This window comes from Montipora capricornis, chromosome 3 (assembly GCF_036669925.1).
Source record: "Montipora capricornis isolate CH-2021 chromosome 3, ASM3666992v2, whole genome shotgun sequence".
NCBI lineage: Eukaryota > Metazoa > Cnidaria > Anthozoa > Scleractinia > Acroporidae > Montipora > Montipora capricornis.
In genome coordinates this window covers 69,424,935-69,449,934 of record NC_090885.1, presented here as the reverse complement: position 1 = coordinate 69,449,934, position 25,000 = coordinate 69,424,935, and the positions used below count along the sequence as shown (strand labels likewise).

The window sequence follows — 25,000 nt, the reverse complement described above, 5'->3', positions numbered from 1 at the left end:
TGGATTTACTGGTCTTTGATGATCTGTGTATGATGCATAGACAATGGCAAAATGTCTCTGCTGAACTTTTTTTACTGTATGCTTATTTGTTGTTTGCTGAAGCCTGCTATTGCTGACTGCAGGTCATGGAACAGCTGATGACCTGATGGAACATTTTAGCAACAGTGTTTTAGAATGTGGATTATCAATCAAGGACATAATCCAAGTTAGCATGGATGGTCCAAATGTAAACTGGAAATTTTTCGGAGAGTTCGAAGAGAAAGTCACCAACGATTATGGTAACACCCTCATCAATATTGGATCATGTGGCCTTCATGTGGTACACAACAGCTTTAAGAGGGGAATGGAGGAAGTACTTTGATGCCTCTTTTTTTTCAACCACCGGTGGCTGGAAAAGGTACCAGTGTGTGAAAGGGCATTGAAATTGAATATTGTGATTCACTATTGCAACAGTATGGGATGTTCTCAGACAATATCCCAGTTTTTGGAACCCACAGGTTTGCTGATTTCACCTCGAGGGCAGACAGATTAGACACTCTTTTTACAGAATGTATGGCAGGAGAAAGTTACAAAGGCCTCTTTGTGGTTGTGAAGATTCTTCTGATTTGTCACATGGACAATCATCCGTGGAGAGAGGGTTCAGCATCAACAAGGAAATGGAAATAGAGGAGCTGAAAGAATAAACACTTGTTGCTGAAAGACATATTTGTGACCATGTCAAACATGTTGGGGGGATTCTAAATGTAGAACTCAGCAAACCCTTGTTGCTTTCAGTGAAGCATTGAAGGCAGAGGTACGGAAAATACCTGAAGGATTAGAGAAGGAAGAAAAAAACTGAACAAGAACAGTCGAAACGAAAGTCTGTGTTAGAGGACATCGAGGAAATGAAAAAGAAAAAGGCGAGAGTTGGTTCTTATATAAAGTCTCTCAATGAAACAGCGGATGCACTTTGCTTGAAAGCAGACGCAACAGGCAAATTATCGTTTGTGACGCAAGCTAATTCACTTAAAAAAACTCGTGAAAAAACAGCAAAGGAAAAAGTGCAAGAGTTAGCTGATTTGGAAGCAAACATAAATGCCACTTTAATAAAGCTCAAATAATAGCAATAATCTGAACATCTTCAAGAGGTTTGTGATTGTATTTCGTGTTATTTTATGTCAAATTGTGGGGAAAATAAGTCCTTAAAAAAATGAGTTTGGTACGACCTTGAAAAGTCCTTGAATTTTCCCCCCAAAATTCTGTATGAGCCATGTTAATATTAGTATAATTACTTAGTTGATTATTGAAAATTCTCTGCGCTGATTGGTTGCACTTAAGGTGATTATCATCTAAGGGTGTTTTTTTTTTCAAAATGGCCGCAAGCCGTTTTGTCGAGGTGACAGACGAAGAAATTAATTGTTAAAAAAAATATGCAACTTTTTCAGATAATCACCTACATTTATGTAATTATACTAAAACAATAATTTAGTTAATTTAGTTAGTTTAATTTAATTTAATTAGTTGATTATTGAAAATTCTCTGCGCTGATTGGTTGCACGTAAGGTGATTATTACACGATAATCATCTAAGTGGTTTCTTTTTTTCAAAATGGCGGCAAGCCGTTTTGTCGAGGTGACAGACGAAGAAATTAATTGTTAAAAAAAATATGCACATTTTTCAGATTATCACCTACATTTATGTAATTGTACTAAAACAATAATTTAAGGGGCTCCGTGAATATTGGTGAATGAAAACTTCGACTCGGTTTTTATTCACGGATGTTCACGTCGCCTTTGGCGAATAATTGTTAAATAATAATTGTTATAATGACATTTTTCAGTAATGAAATTCATCATTTTCAGGTTGATGACTTGAATAGTGAAATTATGACGCTTCAAGAGAGATTAAAATCTTCTCTCTCAAACAGAACAAAGGTAAAATACTCAAAAATTGAAATTGGCGTATGCTCTCATGGTATCTTGCTTTATGCAAATTCATGTTATGTTATGATAATTTCAGTTGGAAGCCAAGAAGAACACTTTGGAAAATGTGCTGAACAACAATCTAAAGAGAAAGAGAGATGAACTGAAACAGGTCTGTTGGCAAATATTACTAATAATTATTATTAAAAAACTGAACTATGGATATCAGATTTCCAGCATTTTCATTGGCTCGCTGGACACAGGCTATCAGTTCATATACCTGTTGTACCTAATATGGTCAAAGAACGCGTCAGCAATAAAGCGAGCTGAAAACATTTTTGCAGCTCTGAGAAAAAATGGCAGACAAAAGCCGTTTTGGACCGGAATTGACCGAGGGAGAAAGCGTTGATCCTGGAGTTGTTATTAAGACAATTATTCTACTCGGGCTTGCTGGTTATAAAATGATTATAACCAACTCTGCGCGTTATCTATCACTTCATATCCAGCCCGCCCTCGTAGAATTATTGTTAAGTAATTTGCCTTTTTCATGTGCAAATGCTCCTAATGAGATACGCGAAGATTTCAGTAAGGGTCACGAAGTGTCTCCTTGTTCTTCTCCCTTACTTCAGCATCAGTTGTGTCTCTGAATACAGACAATCAACGTCACAAAGTGTCCCCCAAATACTACTCCTGAATTAACGATAAACAACTGCATTTACCCAGGTGTCATAATTTCTTCCCCCTTCCCCCCCGGGGGCAGCTATCCCCCCGCACAAGAGGCCTCCATTATCAAGGCCTTTCCAGAAAACATTCTCCAAGACCTGCATTGTTGTTCATATTTTACTGATTTTACTTCAATAATATTTGTAGATTGTTTTTATTGTGACTGAACATAAGATACTTAATTTTGCCCCTTATAGGCTTTGGAGGAAGTTTCTCTTGAAGACCGTAATTTACAACTGGAAACACTGAGTGGTGACTTAAACTCTGTGATTGCTGCTATATCTCAAACTACGGATAAGCAAAAAGGTGAAGTTTGCATTTTTATGTCAGTTTACACGCATAACCACCACAATTGATTGTTAGTTGTGCGATAATAGGCCATTTCTGAGTTCATATCTGCCTCTCTTCAAAGCGAGTCTAAGTGCGAAGTTTTTGTGATGGTAATTTGCTCTACTTTGCATATGAATTTTCATAAGAACGAGATGCTTCCGTGAAGCATACACTGGGGTGCCTGTGGTACATGCTACAGAAAATCAGAAGGCACTGAATTGTGTGGTATTGAAATACAGCATTCCAGTCTCTGAAGAATAACAAATAAAAGAGAAGCGAGAAACATTAACTTCTGGGCTGACATGTTGATAATTTTCAAGTTCCCACACAACTTCGTTTCACCACAAGTGTGCCCTCTGAGCATCTGACAGCTTTGTAATACTAAATTTCACTGAAGTCAAGCCCTGTTCCTCGGGGTTAGTGTTAGGATGGGAGACCAAAACAATAAACCTCTCATAAAAACAGAAGCATCTGACCGAAAATACTATTAACGCTAACAAATGCGAACTCAGCAAGGTACAGATTTTGTTAGCTTGCTTTATGCAAAACAAATATTGATGAAAAAGCAAATAACTATGATACACAGTTTTTAGAAAGAGCAGAAGGAAGTTTCCGTGACGGTCGATCGAGAATAAAATATTTACGACATGAAAACAACATTAATTTTGAACCGTGAATATAGAATATAAAAAGTTACGATCAGCGACAAACATTTTGGGAGATTTTTGCTACGTTTAAGTAAATTGCAAAATCGAAAGTGACATGGCCGGAATTCAGCGGGCGCCGTGATTAAGTTACCCTGGCATGTTTACTCGCCAAACAGTGAAGCATCTGTGTCAAATGATGGCAAGATACCGGGTTTTTGTAAGTTTCTTTTTCCGTCAAGTGTTATAAAGTTTGAAATGAAATGAGCGAAGTCAAAGCAAAGATCACAATCGCCCAACTCTTGTTTATGCAAAGTCAAAATTTACTCTCCAAGACGCGTACCACGTTATTTATCACCAGGTAATTCCATCATTTTGGAAATAGCAGCTACTTTATCATTCATCTGCATCACAAGTTTTCACTGATTTTGGGGCTCATTTTGTTGAAACTCAAGCACGCTTCCAACAGGCCTGTGAACCCTTCCTGCTGACTTTCCATTATTGAGCTCCATAAGGGTATATTTTGTTTAAGGATCCACTAAAACGCCATTCGCGTTACATGACTTTCGACGCCATTGCAGGCTAAGTTAATGATGCTACTGTGTCCACCAGAGAAATCTACTCAGTTCCACTACCCTCTCGATCCTAAGAAAATACGCGCAGAAGGCTCTATGCACAAAGACACCACTTACCAGGGGAGTGACAGGCAAGACTTTTGCCGACAAGGAAAAAAAAAAAAAAACAAAAGAAAAAAAAAGAAAACAAACAAACTAAACGCAGACCTTGACTGGGTTTGCCATAGGCAACCCAGTAAAAACTTCGCACTTTGACTCGCTTTGAAGAGGAGGCAGACATGAACTCGGAAATGGCCTATTGAACAGTGCCAAACCTTAAAGCACGTGCGCAGGTCGTGCGTATTAGGTCCTTAATTAGGAAGTTTAAGAAATCAAAGCGGCAACGCCAACGTCACGAAACAATAATATCATTGGTTAAAAGTTAAAGAATACTCGTGCTGCACGTGCGGCATACATTTTAGCACATATCTTTGTGGTACTTCTGGATAAAGGCGCGGAAATACGAGCAACACTTTTTCCGAACTTGTCGCGCAACATTGATGCCGTGCAAGTTGTTGAGCGATGGTGCACGTCCTTCTGCTCCCTTCATCAACTTGTCACGCAACAAAAATCTTCACTAACGTCAATAATTCTGCCCGCTGATTGGTTGTTGTTGTTTGCATCCAACATGGCCGCTCTGCAGCCAAAGCTTGCGGCTCTTTTATGTATTAGTTTTTTTTTCTGGATTATGGAGTATGGAGTAATTTTTTTCTGTTTTTATTTTTCTCCTAGCTCCTCTATGTGCTTTCTCTATCTTTTGACCCTTTTTATAAGTCAAGCTTGTTGTGTTCCAAAGGCATGGATGAGCCTTGAGATCCGCAAGTAACGCTAGTGTTTTTCCTTCTGACAATTTTTTCTCCATTGCAACCTCGACGTCCTCCGTAACCTCTTTTTCAGGAATGTTGGACTCTACCACAGAGTCCACCATGTTTGTCGACTGACAAGCTACGTGCCTCACCGATGACCGATCATGGATGTTGTTTGGCGAAATGTTGCGTGACTAGTTTCATAAGAGGTGGTAAAACGGGCAACAAATGAAAAAATTGAGAAAAAAAGTAGAACGGGATTCTACTTTAGCGCAAGTTTTTTTCCAACTTGCAGCAATCATTTTTGTTGCATGACAAGTTGAGAAAGGGAGTGGTAGGACGTGCAACATAGCTCTACAGCTTGCACGGCATCAATATTGCGCGACAAGTTTGGCATAAAATGTTGCTCGTATTTCCGCGCATTAGGGTGGCGGGTACTCGTGAATTTGAATGGCATTTTAGGAGGTTTAAAGATGGGATAAAAGAAAAAAAATTTTTTTTGGAACACCAACAGACAGTTGCCCCCAACCCAAGAGCACACCGGGTTGGTAGGAGTCTGTTTCGGTGTCCATATATCAATTTTTAACTTCAGATTCTAATTTTTAAACTACGTGAAATCTGAACTATTCCTTATTTCTCCAAATTTTACTACTCTTTTGAGAAAAACTATCTCCTCCCAAATATACCGAAAAATCCCCAAAAAATTTACAAAACACCCCAAAACATTGATTTGTGTTATGAGCATAGGGTTTTTGTATGGCTTGAAACGCGAACGAGATATTTCCGTTAAACCGATTTTAAGCGGCGTGAAAAACGGCTTTCAGGTGTACCCCCACCTTAATAACGACGTGACGTCACCAAAATTTTGGTTTGACGTACGGTGACAAAGGTGAAACTTCCATTCTCTATTTTTACACTGGAACGCCTTGCACCCAATTTTTTGTTAAAATACTTCGCTCGCTTTGTACGACGTGAACGAGATGAAAGAATCGCGAAAGACGATAGTGCAAAGTTATATTTTGAGGGGTCGTCGTCCTTAGCACGCTCGTTTTTGAGAGGCGGACGTCAACCGGAAGTGGGCTGTTTTCCCTTTTAACTTGTCTTCACACAACCACATTTGCATTGCTAAGTAGCTTTTCTCCATTAGAGATGATCAGTGTGAAAGTGTGGGAGGCACCACTGTCCTAGCACGCGAAAATGTTCTCTCCCGGTCACCGTCCGCATCTCAAAAACGCGCGTGCCTAAGCTTCCTAACGTCAACCTCACGTGCAATGCATGGAGAGGTTTAGTGAAGAAAAACAATGGCTCTGCACCGCACATCACGTGTGTTTTACATCATGTTACATATCATATCACGTGCGTTTTACATCTTGTTACATGTCGTTGTCTTGACGATGACACTAAATGATCCAATTTGAGGTTATATAGAGGACGTGAGCACTTGACGATAAATCGGCAACTTTCTCACCGAGCGTACATTCTGTCATTCCAATTTTATTCCTGGGAAGTTCATACACACTTTCCATTCCGAATGACGTGGAATAGCCTCAAAATGATTTCAATAACTGCAAGTTATAACTTGAAATAACGTTCTCATAGCCTGCATCGTCCTGCTTAAAGAGGCTCTGTCATGCTAAATTTGCTGTTTTGAGGCGGAAACTGGATAAACATCTAAATCAGCACTTAAGCTCACACAGACAACATTCTTGACTACCTACTGAACTGACAAGATATGAATGATATTTGTGGCACAAAGAGCTATTCGTACTTAATTTTTGGCGACTCTCTGAAGACACCGTGCCAAACTTGAAAAAACTGGCATCTCCATTCTTGGCTGCAAACAACCAGAATAACTTCGGTGCACTTCCGTGGTTATTGGCAGCAAAACTACAGCATTAATTTTTGGTCTTTATTGATGAAAAGGTTTCTTTTAGGTGTTTTGAAGTTTGACTAAAATGCCGTGACTCTTTCCCCTTTAAGTTCTCTATTGAGGGTTTTAGGATGAAAACAGAGCAAGTAAAAGCAATTTTACCTTGTTTTTATCACATTGCCTTCATATTTTCCATATAGTACTTGCAGCATTACATAGAAATGGTTTACTTAGAAAACACAAAGTGAATCACCACACGGGTTTTGCATCGTGTTTAAAAAACTTCATTTACCTGTAGTTATTTATGCCGAATTCCACTTGAAATCTTGTGAATGCCAATACTAATCATTCATTGTAAAAGTTCCTGCCTAATTCCTGGCTTCATTCATTGTTGCAGAACTTGAAGATGAAATAAGTTCTTTAAACAAGAAAAAGACAGAGGAGCAAACTGCGTTAGACGAGTGGAAGGTAGTGCTGGAACAAGACATCAATTAAACTAATCACGTTATTGAAGAGAATTAATATATATTTGTCTTCTTGCTTTGTGCAATTGTCAGAGATGTTGGCTTTTTCACTGCGAGAGTTACCCGCTATTTTGATGACATTCTTTCCAAAGAAGGCCGAAACTTTTCAAGGACAAGGTTAACGCCTACCGCAGAACATTAATTCGTCATGGCAACCTTATGTTATACGTTTGTTTAGAGGCTAATCTCTGTCATGATTGGTTGAGGAAAAAATGGGCACAAAATTTTTACAACGGAAACATTGTTTGTATGTTGACTCGCCCTGGCGGGCACACGAAAACATCTGATCAAACATTTTTTATTCCACGTTCTGGATACATTAACTTTCTAATAACCCGGCTTAAAACTCAGAACGAAATGAAAACTTTTAACAGAAATCATTCATCAATTGAAAAATATTTCGGTTTTCGTCAGTTTAAATAGCAGTGAGTGGCTACGTTGTATAGTCATATGGTCGAAGAGCGGCCATGTGACAAGAGCACGGCATCATAGATGTTCGTAACTTCCAACCCCTAGTCCCTGTCGAGTGATGGGCGTTTGACCTTGATCATTCTGAATTTTAAGCTCGTTTAATTAGAACGTTTAATGGTTCCTTGCTTCTTTTCCAATTTGCTAGGATTATCTTTTTCGTTTTTCGGCACTTTCGAGTCCTGATTGAATGTGCTCGGTTTCTTTAGTTTTGAAAGACAGTGATAATACGCTTACCTCTGATGACGATGATAATTAGTTCCACGAAAAGTAGTGATAATTCATTGCACTCAGGTTCCTTGTGCGAACTCTGACCAGCTTTTGTCCTTTCAGAGCATGGAAAAACAAAGGATGGATGCCATCAACGATGATGCTAAGCATATGGAGAAAATTGCTCACAAAAGAAGTCTTCTTATGAAAAAAGTACGGAGTTTGAATTATTTTATGTTAGAAAGGGAAAAGAAGAAAATATAAAACGCTAACTGCTGTAAAATTCAGATTTCAATATAAATTTTGTTAGCGAACGGGACTTTGGGCGTGATACCCAACGAGTTTGCCAAGAAGAAAGGTCTTTGATGAGTCCCTTGGTCGGGATGAAACGAGCTTCGTAACTAACCACGAACAAAGCGGTATTTTCACAAGTAACTGTCATCTTTATTGTCAAATTTAATGTATAAATAAAATGAATACTACTTATATAGCGCCAAATTCAATGCTCTGAGGCGCTTTACAGTGAAATTTAAGAATATATTACGTACAAGCTCAAACGCTCTAACACGCTTGATCATAAAGGTATAACTGAATATATACAAAGAAAGGATAAGAAAGTACTTGTAACCACACTTCAAAAACTGAGATAAAAAGGTTATTAGAAGTCATAAATATGCAACACGAAGAAGAGGAGTTTTCAGCTTGGACTTAAACACGTTCAGGCTGTCATACGATCTAATGTCAAAAGGGAGAGAATTCCATAGTTTAGGCGCAGCATCGCTAAAAGCGCGATCTCATTGGGTAACTGTGTTGGGTCTTGGTACTTTGAGTAGATTGAGTAGATTGAGTAGATTTCTATCAAGGATCTCTGTTAAATGAGCAACTCGAGCATCTGACACAAGTAGTCGTCTAAAACCCTGTTTAAGCTCGGTAGCCTGCGAGAAAGCTCTCCAGTTTTTCGTGGTGGAGCGAGTAGTCTCGAGATAACCGCCCCTGCATTCGGTGAAATTCTCCTTCCGCCCTTATTGTATCTTCGCAGCTCGCATGACTTATACTGTCTCCAAAAAAACTAGAGAGCTGGGTTGTCAGGCAGTTTAGTTGAATTGTAATTTATGAACCTAGAACACTATCTTGTTCAACAGAAAGAAGATTGTACAAAGAAGATACGTGAGCTAGGCTCCCTTCCTGCAGATGCGTTTGATAAACATCAAAAAACACCGATCAAAACAGTAAGTGTGGCCAGCAGGCACTCTTTATTAGTTATTGACTGTCGAAGTCTTTCTAAGTTACGTAAACGAACGAACTTGCTTACAACGAGCTGTCAACATTACGGACTTTAATAGCTTTCACTGCAAAAAAAAAAATGCTGGGGAAAAAGTTTACCAGGAAAAGCAGTCTGTTTTTCAAACAAGTTGACATATTCTTTATGCACAATTTGAAGGGTTAAAATGTTTCTTTGACTGATTTTCACTGCAAATTGAATGACTGATCCAAGGTGACGCGTTTACTGTAAGTTTATAAGTTCACGTAATGAAGTACCTTGTGTATGAATTTTCATCAGACTTTTTTTTTTTTCAAATCTTGGGCTTCTGGTCTCGGGTCGCGGCTTGTTTACGAGTCTATCGGTGGTTACGGTAATAAGGTTAGTGTCGATTATTTAGTCGAGCAAGAGAGAGAGAGAGACCTGTTCAAACTCGAAACATTTAATGCGAGTAGCGGCAACGCCCAAAACCACGTGACCTAATATAATATGCGATGTGCAGTATGGTACAATAAGGTACAAGGTTGTATATTGTTCGGAGAACTGTGTTAATGTGAATTACACACTTTTTGTGTTTTTACAAAATAGAAATGCTATTTCTCTTCCAAAAAGCAAACACACATGCAGCGAGAAATTATCCGTGTGTCAGTTGACGCATTATTCTATGCATTTTACTTGCTTTTTTTCAGCTGTGGAAAAAACTTCACCAGTGCAATGAAGAACTGAAGAAGTACAGCCATGTCAATAAGAAAGCGCTGGACCAGTTTGTTAACTTCTCAGAACAGAAGGAGAAGTTAATGAAACGTAAGGAAGAACTAGATAAGGGTTATCAGGTAAGCGCATCGTGTTAGTTTCCTTTTAAGCGGGAGTGGGCTAAAATTATAAAATTCTGCAATCTGATTGGTTGCAAGAGCGGGCAGAAATCTTCTCTTAAATGATATGATTCACGGACCTCGGTCGATCCACATAAATTAGGAATAAAATGTACCCTGTCTTAAATACTTGAGGCCTCGGTCCGTACTTAAGACATCCTGGAAAGTTTTCCTCAATACGGCCTTATTGCTGGGTGAGTAACATATTGATTCGAAAGTTTCCGTAATTTTACCTACAGAAGTACAAGGATTTCTCCCATACAAAACGTCGAAGTCTTGTTGTTTAATGTACTGCAGGCTATAGTGGAAGAAGTTACTCTCTGTGGGGGACAAGAATTTTAAATCCCGTCCTTGACCGTCTCTCGAGAGGGACATTTTATTTCGTCAGCCGAATTACTTCGGTTTTGTTTTCTTCTTTTATTTTACCTGGCAGTCGATTGTGGACCTAATGGACGTTCTTGAGCAACGCAAACACGAGGCCATCCTGTTCACATTTAAACAGGTACGTTTACTGTACAAAGCAGTCGCCTCTTTCGGAACTTTGCTCCACCCTACGCGACCTAAGAGACACTTCATGATTTCCTTTACACTGAAGAAAGATTTCCAGACAGAGAGTTTACTAAATTTGTTTTTTTTCTTGAAGTGCACTTTTTTGTGGAATTTAGGCTTATCGTGTATTCTTGGTTTGCGTCCACGTGATGAGACGGACATGTTGTTATACAATACAAAACGATAGAAAAAATAGCCCCACAAATTTGCAGAATAATAGAGTCAAAAGCGCTGATGAAAGCGCTGACGAAAATAGCTATATTGATATCGGCGCTATACAAGTTTATTATTATTATTATTATTATTATTATTATTATTATTATTATTATTATTTACAAAAGGCATTTTATTGCATTGTTTTGTACACCAATTTGGCAGCCGTGACGTCACATGCAATACCCTTAAAAATTTTCTTCACAATCTTGTGGTCTTGTTTCATTTGTGACTCCCCTTGTCATTGTATTTAAAAAGTGTGTTTTGTGTCTCCCAACAGATGTCTCACTACTTCAGCGAAGTATTCAAGCAGCTGGTGTCCAACGGCAAAGCTTCGTTGGTGATGAAAACGGATCCAGTGGAACAACCGGTAACGATATTAAACATCGGAAGGAGTGAACTGAACCTCACACTCAGCAATTGGCTCTTGTAGACACCTGAAACATTCTTGCGGCTTCAACTGACGAGATTTGAACCCCCTTCGTCAATAACCCGTACTTCAAATTTCATTCATCGTATCCTTTCACATGAACACAGTAAGCCCAACAAATTGACCTGCTCCCAACTGAGCGGCTTCATTGCTCAGTCGGTAGAGCATCGCACCGGCATCGCAGAGGTCATGGGTTCAAAACCCTTTGGAGCCACCTGAAATTTTCAGGTGTCTATTTAACAATTAGACCCGTAGCCCGCAAGGGCTGCGGGTCAATAGCCCATGAGGCGAAGCCGAATGGGCTATTGATCCGTGGCCCTTAAGGGTGAAAGGTCTAATTGTTTTAGTATCACCCAACTAGTCGGCCAGAAAAGGCAATGATAAAGTTAGCAAATGCAAGTTAAAGAAATATTTATTTGGGAATAAAACGAAAGAAAGCGTCACGCTTTTTGCTACTCGAGGACTATTACTAATAGTCCTCTAGTAGCGTAGCCAATCAAAATGCAGGATTTGCAGTAGTCCACTAGTTGGGTGATACTAAAATGATGATAAATGTTTATTTAACCCTCTCGCAGAGCAAGCTCTGAATTACAGGGAGATTAGGAATAACTTACAAATATTTCACAGTCACAAAATCCTTTAGTCTATTAGATCTTGTTCTAAGAGGGCGTATTCTGGTGCCCGACCTCGTGCAATAATCATGTTAGACAGACAGGGTCCTAGAATGTGCTAGCTTCCTAACCGGGTGGTCTAAGTCCAAGTTTGACATGTACCGTTTACATAAATCTATGTGGCGAGACTCGAGTGTTGCGAAACCTGCATTAATGAGCGCGGACTCGTAGCTTAAACTTGGGAAGATGATGTTCATTGCTCGTTTCTGAACTCTCTCCAACGATTCTGAGAGGTATTTGGACATGTTATTTTATTAAAAACCACGCAGCCGTATTCCAGTACTGATCTTACAACTGAGCAATAAATTACGATGATAAGAGACCATAGCTTAAAATTTTCAGGTAAGTACGAGGATCACTTCACTTCTTCGTCTGTAACCCGCATTTCAAATACATACATTTCTTTCTTTCGATATTAAACTTCGTCCACGTTCATCTAACATGTAAAAAATACAAATGTCAGTGTAACTGTACAAGCTCACGTAGCTCGAGTAAAGTTAATGTAGTACGTTTTCCTGTCCATAGTGCCTTATTCGTCATGACGTTACAGCAGCTGTGTTGGTGTTGATGTCCCCAACTCGTCAACTAGTGTATCTTTTGTTTCTTAGCTAATAAATTAGAGGATATTACGTGGCCGCGCGGAGATACGAAATTTCTCTTCGAGTGTTCGCTCACTCGTGAAATATTTTTCCAGATGAGAAGAGAAATTTTGTATCTCCAAGCGTCCATGTAATATTCTACTTATTATATAAACACCAATGAAATACTAAATCATTTCACAAAAGGCATAGAAAGGCGCGATTTTTATATGTAACCACAGCAACAGTGATCTTTTCACTTGTGAAGATATCATATTTTCGCGCGAAAGCTCACTTGGTATTTCATGGGTGTTTATATAATAAATCTGTGTATTTTTCGTTTCCAGGAAGACGAAGAGAGCGAAGCATCTTCGCAGCAATCAACAGTTCCCCTGGTTGATCAGTTTACAGGGATTAGTATAAAGGTAAGAGACGCACTTGTTCGGGGACTGATCATACAATTGTCTTTACTAGGTTCACTGCCATCAAAACCAATCCGTTGCCATATCGTTCTATCTGGATAAGCTCTTATCTGCCTTCCAGAACCTAAGCCCACTTCACACTGTTTCGGGATGCAGGGATGGCTCAGTGGTGAGAGCACTCGCCTCCCACCAATGTGGCTTTGGTTCGAGTCCCAGACTCAGCGTCATATGTGGATTGAGTTTGTTGTTCTGTACTCTGCACCGAGAGGTTTTTCTCCGGGTACTCCGGTTTTCCCCTCTCCTCGAAAACCAACATTTGACTTGATTTATGTTATTTGTTAATTTCAGTTTACGGTGTCCCCAATTAGTACTCGAGCGCTAAAACGACTAGATACTTCAATAAAGTTCCTTTCCTTTCCTTTCCTTTCCTTTTTTCAAATTTTTTTGAAATTTTTCCCGAAAAAGTGTTTGTGCTGAGAAAGTGAATGTGAGAATCAATTTTAAATTTCTGGTGTGTCGCGGCATCTTCAATCATTGTGTCCGGCATGGTTTCCCCACTATTATACAAAAGCTATTTTTCTCTTTGCATTCTGGCAAAGATAACTCGTCACAACGATTAAAGATGGCCTTGCACTGGGAATTAATTAGACAGAAAAACTGAAGCTTTCTCTGCTAGCAGATGTTTCTTTTCTCTTGCGTTTGCTGGGCTGACGAGAATTGCCATGGATCGAAACTCACTATGATCGCACCGCCGTCCACAGTCTTGGACAGCACTCTTCAAACCGCATGCCCCATGATATGTTTGCTGACTGTAACTTGAGCCCGCTTTATCTCGCGCATTCCTTTACAGTAATTCCGCCGTTGTTAAGTGAGCCCACACGTGAGGATTCGGTCGCTAAGCAACTGACGTGCAAGCTCAACACAGTGAGTCTCGACCCAAAGCAGAGGTGACTTTTCTCATTCTCGACAGCCCATGCAGCGAACTCAAAAGAAAAGAGACATCAGCAGGCAGGGAAAATGAAGCGATTCTGAAGTTCATCTTTTTCTGATACAAATGCGTTCGAAAACAGCTACCTTTCTCAGTGCTCTCAAGTTATGTTTATGTAGCAGTGACAGTTCCCTTTACATTGCCGGAACCCTTGCAAACACAAATCCGCAAATCGCTAGCTTTGAGAGAGGAAAGTCCTTTGTTCTGTTTGTTCTCTTTGTCGCCAGGTATCTTTTACTGGAAAGTCGGCGGAAACTCGTGAGATGAACCAGTTATCGGGAGGTCAGAAATCTTTGGTGGCCTTGGCGCTTATCTTCGCAATTCAAAAGTGTGACCCTGCACCTTTCTATTTATTCGATGAGATCGACCAGGCGCTGGATCCACAGTTCAGGAAAGCCGTTGCAGGTATTACCCCGGCCCGTGGTCTCCCCACTCCATTTAGACCCTTACGACCTCGTTCCCTTGCAGAGCTTTTCTCTGCCGAGAGAGTAGGGCGCGTTACTCTCGGCGGAGAAAAGCTCTGCATGGGAACGAGGTTGAGATCCTTGACCGGTGGGGCATGTGTCCTCAGAGGTTTGTTTAGGCCGCGTGGACTTCAACAGGGGAGAATTCTACTTCTCTCTATAAGGAAAGTACTACGTTACATTTGATCACGTGAAGGACGCTATACATAGTCTTGTAGAGATAAAATCAAATTTTGCTCTTGCTGTATGGGATAAAGCGTTCCCTCCGCACCTTGGGTCCGTTTCTCGAAAGTCCCGAAACTTTACGGGCCTTTTCGGGTGTCACAATTCCCCTTTTATCTCAAGAACGGAGAGGATTTAAGTCGTCAAACTTCACAGTCAGTTTGCTTTTTGTTACCTTGAGAACGTAAAGATCGGCCTTTCAAAATAAGCGGTTGGCAGTTTTACAAATGGCTTTTCGGGCCCGAAAAGGTTTCGGGACTTTCGAGAAACGGGCCCCTGGTGAAGATTGAAGCGTGTGAAGTTTCCCAGTGAAACGAGAGCTAAGAGAAAGCGTCTGTACGAGTCTTGTAAGAACTTAAGGTATGCTTTTGTTTCAGAGATGCTTCGTAACTTGGCAGAGAAAGCTCAATTCATTACCACGACTTTCAGACCAGAGCTACTGGAGTCCGCTGACAAGTTTTACGGTGTCAAGTTTCGAAACAAAGTCAGTCACATAGACGCCATCACAGCCGAACAAGCCAAGGATTTTATTGAAGACGACACTCAGGAAAAATGAAGCCAGAGTTCTGACTTGAAGTCGACAGCGTAGAGTGTAGTTTCCGAAGACGTCGTGCCCAGTTGTTAAACGCGAAGACGCGCTGTAGAAGGGGTCACTTTAAGCTCTGTTTTTGTTCGAATCCATTCAAGCAAGACTGATAATCCAAGATGGCGATCAACAAACAGCAACACAGAGACAGAAGCCATAAAGGATATTCCAAGGGCGAAAAAAGTGACTGGGAATTTTAAAACTGGAACGGCAGATAACATCTTATAACATATTACGGACAAATTCCCGTTAGCGGCTTTATTATTTAAATCAGTCGCATGCGCCTTAGGTACCACGCCTTTCATTGAGCGTCTTCGAGTTTTTAAGACTGCTTTCACTAACGACACATTCAAGCATTAACACGAGCAACGCAAGTAGATGGATTACATCGTCCTTAATTATTGCCTTTTGTCCTAGCAATAAGTACCTGTTGATTAAGACGCTGTTGAATTGTCAGAAACTCATTACCTTCTGGTTGTGTATGTTGCTTGTGCCGATGCTTTCGTCGCCAGAAAAAAAAACATCCACGACAACGGTAACGAAACTACATGTTTAGCAATCAAAAGCAACACCTTTTTTTTTTGCTCTACATGAGCCGCATAGAGTGTTTTCACGTGACGTCACGGCGGCCATGTTGTTTTCCCTAAACAATAGAAGGGCGGCCATGTTGGTGTCCCCAACTAATCCTCCGGGAGTTGACCTCTATTATCATGCAAGTGTTTTCTTTTGTTTCGGTGGAAAAACAAGGTTACTATCACGTGAGTGAAAACACTGTCTAGAGTGGGGTGCATCTATTCACTTGTAAAGAATTGGCCGAATATTCTAGAGTTTAGCCTGTGTGGAGTGACTTTACGTTGGTACATTTCATTGCCTTTCCCGGCAAAACAGCAACGTGAAGTAATCCAGTAGGACACTTTCAAAAATACCATAACACTCTTTGTTGTCCCGCCAGAATTTTGCCATAAGCATTGTTTCCACCAATTCCAGTTTCTCTTGGGACTTACTATGGTCTCAAGAGAAAAAACAATGCTTATGCAAAATTTTGGAGGGCAAACAAAGTGTATTATGGTGCATTCGAAAATAGAGAAGGCCGGACCATGAAATCCAAAACCATACATTCAAAGTAAACAGCCTTTGGATGAAAATCAAAGCTCAACATTTTGCCAGGGAGGTGTTAAGGAAACACACTTTCAAAATCTGAAGAAAAAAAAAGGAATTAATTTTTTGATCATAGTACCACTAAGCACCGTTCTTACAAGTTTTATTTTTGGGTGAGTGGTACAATTCTGTCACATTTCAAAGGGTTGGAGCATAGGCCAAGTTGTTGCAGTACTAAAGGTCTTTTTCGCCGTTGTCATCGCGTTGCTTCAGCTGGGGAATCGCTGAGCGGGGTTGGTTGGGATCATGGGCTTTTTTTTTGCTTTCCTTGCTGTTTCAAGACTCCATGTGGCATGACAATACATGTTAAAAGGTAGAATACTGACCTCAACGCTTGTCTGCCTAGGCCAGAATTCACTTTAAAATCGTCGTAGGTGTCCCTGTAAGTTCTCAATTGTCACAAGGCGCGGAAGAAGCCAAGGTTTTCGGCTGGTCTTTCATATACCGGATCTGAAATAATTAGTGTCCATAAAACAAAAGAACAAAGCGAACATAACAATACCTAATCAACAAGGCCTAATCAGGATAACAATGGTTCTTTTGTCTTCCGCCATTTTAGTCCGGCATATGAAAGTCTACCCAGGTTTTCGTTAGGGAACCGCTTTCTCGATTTTGTGGTAATATCGCGATCCTTCCAAAGTCGTTCGGTATGGAAAGTGTCTATCAACATTCCAGGAATAAAATTGTTACAAACGTTGTGAATGTTTGAAAAGAAAAATGCAAATTTATCTTTAGCTGCGTGATTCCTTTTCCTTTCCGATACCGCAAAAATGGCGCAAATTGTCAGATTTCGTGTACGTTAATCTAAGGTTGTTTTGAGCAGTTAAGCTCAAGAGGAGATAGCATACGTTATGGTTCAGTTTTAATATCCATTCCTAGTTAATAAAATTGATTATAACATACACTTTATTGCCTTGGTTTTAGTGATTAAAAAATGGCGAAACTGCCATTACCACCGTAATAAACAACAGTAGCCTCGGAAGAATTTCATTGACGAAAGAGTTGCTCCTTCGAGACACGAATACAAAGTTCTTCCAAACTTCTTTAAGAATATTTTAATCTGGACTCACGGAGAACGTTTTGGTGAGAGTACCGCAGCTTTTGTCACGAGTGTAAAATAAGTGAGCCGAAACACCTCCAGGTGCTTTTTTCAGTTTAACTCGCGTCACAACAACCAAGATTCACTGAGTCCCAGAGGATGACGTAGTCAGTCTCTTGGAGGAATTTTTAACCTTTTTGGAGGATATTTTAACATCCTCCAAAAAGGTTAAATGTTTTAAAAAAGCATCTTTGAAAGACTTGGGAGCTTTTTCAGAGTATTGTAAAACTTATTATGTTTGCGGTAATCATCCATAGATAGGCCAGGCGTTTCCATGGGAAACATGGGAAACAAGTTCTGTTACCTAGCCTACGAAAACTATCGATCGATTAATTATTGGTGAATTGGCCGTTGGGCACTACGACGCCAAAATGTAGGCTTATGGGCTCAAAGAGGGCATAACCTTCACCTTGTACAATCATTTTCTATGAAGCAAACATGATTACTTGCCAAATTATACGTTTCATAAAAAAATTAAACTCGGTTATTAGACGTATTTAATAGCACATATGAGCAATTCCAGCGGACGTCAAAGAGGCCTTATTCAATTGATTCTTTAAAACTAAGCATAGGTATATAAAATATTTCATTTTTGTGGTTTTGTCCACTCAAACAACACTACAGAAACCAAGTTGAACTGGGTTATATTTTCCATGTTAAACGCTGTTGCTTAAAGAAGATAGAACCCATCCCTATAAGATTTTCTCTCAAAGACAATCATGGTATTCAGATGGAAATGTTTTTAAACTCATGTCGTTTCATCAGCGTTTCATGACAAAAAGATATGACGCTTGGCTCAATAGGCATCGAAGGAAGTATCACATGCAAATTTAACCAATCAGAAGGCACTGAACGGCACCTGTTCTGTAAGTGAATTTATACAAAACCTCAGGCAGTTTGTTATGAACTCCTCGCGTCTTAAAACTGATTTGGAAAGCTCTGTCGAAGATTAAAATACTTTGGGAAAAAAAGGAAAAAATTCAGAGCAAGGAACTTATAATTCAGTAACGTTTAGTCGCTGTTCAATATTCGCGGCAAACCATGGACATTCTCAAGAAGTTTGACGGAGATAAAGAAAAATCAGACACTTTGGAAGACGCTTTTAAATCATGCAGATACCCGGATACTTTGAGTATTTCGCTTCTTGCTGCCGATATTGGAGCGACAGAAGACGATGTTCAGGTATGGCTGCTGTAGGGTTTATTTAAACTCAGTTTTATCTACGGTAAAAAGGCGATGAAGATATTTTGAAAACGCGGAAGATGATTTCCTTTGACGAACATCGTGTGGGAAGCTCGCGCTGTCGGATTTTAATGTAAATATTTTCAAATTGAGGATCTTTGGAGAATATTCGACTGAATCTTGCTGCTGTTAATTAAAATATTCCAAGAATTTCTTCTCAGGTATAAGAACTACAAGGCTTTAAATTTCTGCGAAGAGTTTATATTCGAGACAAACTCTCTTTTTTTCCAGTTTTTTTATGATTAATATTCATTCCTTGACTACTGAACTCCAACACGATGTTTGTTGTAGATATTTTTTCGTTGCCCACTTTATAATTGCATCATTTTCCTTGGCGTTATTTGCCTAATAAATATTTTTTGGGTTTATGATTGCCACTGGCATGCTGTCATTGGATTTCCGAAAATCAATACATATTTCATGCCTCCTTTTTATCGAATCGTGTATGAATTTATACATGGTTTCTTCAGGGTTTCATTACAACGGGAAAAGTACTTCTAAGGGTATGATCCTTTAACAGACTTCTTTAATCAAATGCGCTTTTTTAATTTAAAGCCGCAAAAAGTTTAAGATTTTGGCAGGAATACGATTCACAACTAGCAATAAATATGCCATCTGAAGAGGAAGCGAATGTAATTTGCATGCCACCGGCTCAATCCTTTTTTTCGTGGAGTGATTTGCAAATAACGAATTTTGTTCATTTTCAGAACTGGTTCGCTGCAAGATTGACCAAATGGCGGAAAGAGGAAGGATTTGTGCCGATCGCTGAGCGCACCGCGATTCTAGCTCAAAACATGAACAAGAAAGCTAAATGATGGAAAAGGCAATCAGCAAGCCTCAATCATACATTATTTGATCACAGATGAAGAAAGAAACTTAATTACGAGTCAATATATAGAAAACTTAAAAGGCTTTTTGAAAAATAGAATAATTAGAAATTAATTTACATTTGAAGAAATAACTAAACGAAAGACCATTGTTAATGTTGCTTGTGAACAAGACGACAAATTTCCTTTGGAAATGTATTGAAAGTAAGAGTTGAATTCGTATTAAAGTTTCCGGCCAAACATTTTTCTGTATAGACAGTATTCATAAATGGCGGCTAAGTAATTATTCTTTTGTCATTATGCTTATCATCCTTACTAGCCTCGTTAGCACGAACAAATTCAAAAGAAGTTTTGCTCCAAAGTGAGGGTAGTGAGGATGATTGACACAAAGACGAACAAAACTGAGACAAAACTAAGCCGGGATGAACTGCGCTTGCGCCTGGAGATAAATCCACGTAATTTAGTCCTTCATTCCGTGGGTCCCCTTCCTTTTTAAGATTTGGCTTACTAAACAGGCTGCAGTCACTAGCTAGTCACTCAAGAAAAGACTTGGTCAAAAAACCATTTTTTTCACCCTGCTAAATGTAAAGTTTGCCGCGCTATCTTGTTGGGATCACTTTTAAGGTTGCTGGGACCAGTTTCACTAGTTTTAAGAGACCTCCTTATGAGAGGGGTTGTCACTACAACACTGTATCATTTAATGGCAATGTTAAGGTACCATATGAAACACTTGCACAGACAATCATTGCTTAATAAAATGCGCCAACTATTGTGACGTACTAGGTTACCACGGCAACATGAAAGCTCTCAAAAACACCCTACATTTCGTCTTAACTTGCTTATAACTCAAAAAAGAACTCGGTAACCCCTTTTTTCTAATGTAGAATAGTAATTAACAATCTGAGATAGAACTGTCGGCAACTACAACTGCAGTTACGCAAAGCATTCTATTGCAATTCTACAGCTACGGAGAGGGGAAAGAAGTCTTGATCTTTTCGCTGTGTTTGGGTTCCAATGTAATCCTCACAAATGAACATATATCAGCTTGTTAAGACGACGTTGTTCCTCAATGAAGCGAGGAAATGATAGAAGAATTAGATTGAAAAGAATTCATTTGACAAATTCTGAAGTGAGATGAAGTGAAGTCTTGTTTTACGAGGGTTGCTATTAATAGCCAAAGGCAAATGAACTTGTGGCCCCTGATCAGACCAGACCACCTGACACAGGGAACTTCGAGCCCTCCTCATTTCTTTCAGTGTGTGGGATCTTTAAATAGAGTTTACGAACAAGAATTGGGAGACGGGGCATTCGGTTTATAATCTTCATCCGAGAAGACTTGAAAGTCTAATAATTTGCGGATGTAATTACCAAGGCAGCACTTTCTCCTCAAGTCTTTTAAAAACACCATGAGTGTTGGTCCAGCCAGAGATAGCTCACGTCTGAGTTTCGGTCAGGTGGTTTTAATTTAATATACAGACTGTATCTTGAGTTGTTAAGGGGGGAGGAAACACGTTGAAACCTTAGTCTCATTTGTACTCTCTTCTGCCATAGTTAAAGAATTCCTTTGTTGTAGGTTTTGTTCTCTTTTTTGGCCTTGACCTTGCACAAAACACAATAGTTGTTTACTCCCTACTGAGGAACTAACCAATAGAAACGTGTGGGTTACGTAATTCATGCATAGTGTATGAGCGCAAAACAAAAGATTGTGCACGGTCGTGGACTTTCCAACCTAAATTGGCATCTTTGTTTGCTCCTTTGATATTTGCCGAGCTTTCAAACCTGTCCCCTCTATTAACTATGCTTCTGCCCTTCACTTATTGGTGGAGTTTCCCAAATGTCGCCCCTTGGTGTGTTGACTCCACCACTAAGAAAAGCAAATTTAAAGCTTAGTCAAAGCCAAAGCCAACCAACTCGTGGTTTTACAGGTCAAGGGAAACGTCAACATGTCGTTATTACACGGAATTTTTTCCTTTCGGATTTTGCCTCATTAGCATCTGCATTTATAATCGCTCAGCCTATAATATCAGCCACAGTTTTTCAAAACTTATTTCAGGACTAGGTATCTGAGAAATTTTGATCCCCATCTAAAGAATTTTTTTCTTTGAAAAATAATGCTTTAAAAGTTCTAAATTACACAAAAAATGTATAGGATCACGAGCGCTTGTACCACCCAATAATTCATCAGGATTTGATGATTAATATTTCTCTGATTATCAGAAAAGGCTTCAAATTGGAGAGACGATTAAGTTTAACATATTCTTTGAGCTTTTCAAGCCTGTCTTTTTCCTTTGCAAAAAGATGCCGTCAACAGGCAAATTTGTAGTTAATGAGATAAGCTCGTTCCCAGGGTCTCTTATTTTCTGCCCCAAAGATGAGATGAGAGGCCCTGGGTATGAGGTTTAAACGATCACTGCTTAAATTTAGGGGTTAAACAAAGGTCTTTTATTTAATTTTTACGAGAAAAGCTTTGACTGGATATCATTATTAAATTTTCGCTTGATTCGCCAGCAATGCAGTTCTTTTAGAATGGCGCCAGAGTACGAGCAACGAGCGGCAAAATCGCCAGGGTCAAAGCAGGTGACCGCGCCTTCCTGTTGCCTGTGTTCCCTTTTGCCTCCTTAAACAAGTTGTATTTCCGTGTCGATATTCCCGTGGCGGTGTGTTTAAGGTTTCTATTAAGGCCTATTTGAGCATCGGCGTTGTTTTTCCATGCCCACACGATCCAGACTTCGGTATTACCCTTAAAAATTCAACACAAGAAACATCATATTAATGTGTAGTGGAAGTACGAAATGAATTTGTGTCTCTTACAGACACCTGAAAAATTCAGTTGGCTTCAACAGAATTTGAACCCATCACCCATGACGTCTTTCTTACCACTTTTAACTAGTTCCAGAGTGCTTCGAGCGTATTAAAAACAAGACAAAATAACCCTTAATAGTTAGAAAAGTAGAGACTCTTAATATACACTTTTGGTCTCTTTCTTTCCATAGTTGTATGGACACCTCGAAGCTCAAAGGTAATGAGGACGACAATTTAAAAAATAGACATTACAGCGATAAAAAATCCAGGTGGAAGAAGGCAACCAAAAACTAGCTGCTTTAAATAACCCTGTCGGAGATGAATTCGGGACGAGTCGGGTTCCGTATAGCAATTTATGAAATACCCTGGATAAAATATTGGGCATCGCTGTTTTCTTAAAGAGGCTTACGTAAGTGGATCGGAAATGATCTGTTGAAGGCCTTGATAATAAGGTTGCAATTAAAAGACCAAAAATAGATTAGTGATTTTGTATGATGCAAATTGGCATAAGTCAGCGCGAGTAAATTTTTCAAATCAACAAAATTGTACTTACTCATACAAATGACATGAGAAATCGTGTGATTACTCATTTATAATACATGTACTTGAAAAAAAAAAGGAGGACAGAAAATCAAAACAAGGGAAACTTTGACAACGCGCGCCTATGAAGTTCATGGGTTGAAACAGATTACGTTTGTCAAATTCAAGCTTTTGCAAGAATATCGTTCAAACGTCATTTAATTGAACACTTAATAAGATGCATTTGAAGAATGAGAACTGCTCTCGGAGTAATTTTTCATGTATATTATCACAAATTGAGTGTAAGGAAGTATTGTCAAGTCTTACCCCAAACTGAACATCTTTGTCGTCGCCTTCTGTGGTCGGAATCCTATCAAATTGCACGTTAGTAAATCCGTTTTCTTCAGTGGCTTGTATCAAATTGTAGTCTGGTGTCGGGTCCTTTGGTGGCACTGCAAATCCCGTGCTTTGGTATCCCTTTTAAAAAAAACAGCCATTTATAGTCAAGACTATCAAAACTTAACTGATTTTGTTGGCATGTTTTCTAAATATGGAGTTTAAAAAAGGGCGTCCGCTATGGTTGCCAATGCCATAAAGCAATATTATTATTGGCTAAAAGACGAAATTGACCAAATCCACATCGTGAAATGACCACATTAGTTACTAGTTGAGTCTGTTGAAATATACAAGGCCAACGTTTGCAAAAACGTAACCCCTCCTTGTCACTCGAATCGCTTACTTACATCAAGGTACCCTGCATTTAATGCCACACCACCAAGAGCTATGTCGTAGTTCAGCATTCGTCTTCCGTCAGCGGTTGTGGTGAAACCAACCGCACACCAGCCTGTTGTTTTACAAGTCATGTTGAAGATTAACCTCTCATTGTCGTACGCCCATTGAAGCTTGAACTTATCATCACCAGAGTCAATGCTGTCGTAACTCAGTGCATCGACCCTACGAAACGCACAAGAAAGCAAGACTGGTGCCAGGAAAGCGAAGACATTTGTCGAGAGCGCCATTTGTTTTCCTAACTGCAGCGACTCCACACTATGAAATACTCAGCAGCAGCAGTAATCTCTAATATAGTTCTCTATTTTGGTACAAAATGATTTTAAATGATTTTACGAGACTCTATTTTTGGACTTTTCATTAACCACTGACTCCAACATAAAGTGAAAATAGAGACGTCATTTTCGCGTAACTCACTCGCATCACGCTGAAGTGCTTCTTACCAATCCTTTGGTCAACGAAATGAGATCCCGTCGGTTTTAGGTCAGAGGAGAGCATTCATCCTTCTAAAAATTAGAAGGCTGCATGCTGTCGGCTTGCCACCTGACGGTTTATCATAGAATGTTGGATGCGTGCAATTGTTAAAATCCATGCTTTATATGTTCAAGTTTACATCACGGAATATTACCCCTGTGCTTTTGGCCATGAAATAACTCTTTTGTTGCTTAGGACAATGATCTATACTGCCAGAATTAACTACGAAGTTGTATGCTTCATTATTAGCCCTGCATTTTGAAAGTCGCTTTACGTTATTAACCTGACATAAAAATACATCACAGCAGAGAGAAATGACATTGGTGATATTTGTTGAAAAAAACCTCGGGTTCTATTGAGACGGGAAGTTCGTGGTCTGAGCATCAAAGGGACCTGCATGGTAACAATATTGTTCCCCAAGTGTCTCACAACAACTGGCATTCTTCAAGATCACGAATACATGGAAAGAGACGACATGCACAAAAGTACTTAAACAACGCTTTTATTTCATTTCCAGTAGCGATAAATTATCGCGATCTGCTTTTTCTGTCGAAATTCATTTGTAACTATAACGTGATTACCATAACGTGATTGGTATAAAACTATTTTAAGGTTTCTGAGGAAAAAAGGCGTCCGCATACTCTGCGGTTTCAATGCCCCACCGACTGAACTATGAAGCCACTCAGTTGGGAGCAGGTCAATTGTCGTGAAGGACCGGCAACGGGATCGCATAGGTCATGGGTG

General features: G+C 39.5%; 2 protein-coding genes and 1 pseudogene across 2 annotated transcripts in view; 2 read left to right on the top strand and 1 right to left on the bottom strand.

Annotated features, from left to right (window-relative positions):
• LOC138043003 (uncharacterized) overlaps positions 1–1,100 on the top strand; it is a 2,030-nt pseudogene extending 930 nt beyond the window's left edge.
• The window catches only part of LOC138041018 (structural maintenance of chromosomes protein 3-like), a 48,291-nt gene extending 30,883 nt beyond the window's left edge, over positions 1–17,408 (top strand). Inside the window, exons 25-36 of the mRNA XM_068886781.1 lie at positions 1,842–1,913; positions 1,999–2,073; positions 2,822–2,930; positions 7,286–7,356; positions 8,214–8,303; positions 9,233–9,319; positions 10,041–10,184; positions 10,657–10,725; positions 11,266–11,355; positions 13,012–13,089; positions 14,302–14,479; positions 15,138–17,408. Of these exons, the coding sequence (XP_068742882.1) occupies positions 1,842–1,913; positions 1,999–2,073; positions 2,822–2,930; positions 7,286–7,356; positions 8,214–8,303; positions 9,233–9,319; positions 10,041–10,184; positions 10,657–10,725; positions 11,266–11,355; positions 13,012–13,089; positions 14,302–14,479; positions 15,138–15,316 (1,242 nt within the window). The 3' untranslated portion in view covers positions 15,317–17,408. The remainder of the gene's footprint in view (positions 1–1,841; positions 1,914–1,998; positions 2,074–2,821; positions 2,931–7,285; positions 7,357–8,213; positions 8,304–9,232; positions 9,320–10,040; positions 10,185–10,656; positions 10,726–11,265; positions 11,356–13,011; positions 13,090–14,301; positions 14,480–15,137) is intronic.
• Positions 17,409–21,866: 4,458 nt separating this feature from the next.
• On the bottom strand, positions 21,867–24,383 carry LOC138041026 (DBH-like monooxygenase protein 1 homolog). The gene is made up of 3 exons (XM_068886792.1): positions 23,737–24,383; positions 23,321–23,470; positions 21,867–22,412 (listed from the first exon to the last, which is right to left on the bottom strand). Exons 1-3 carry the CDS (start codon positions 24,010–24,012, stop codon positions 22,194–22,196), a joined length of 645 nt encoding a protein of 214 aa, XP_068742893.1. The 5' UTR covers positions 24,013–24,383; the 3' UTR covers positions 21,867–22,193.
• Positions 24,384–25,000: the final 617 nt, after the last annotated feature.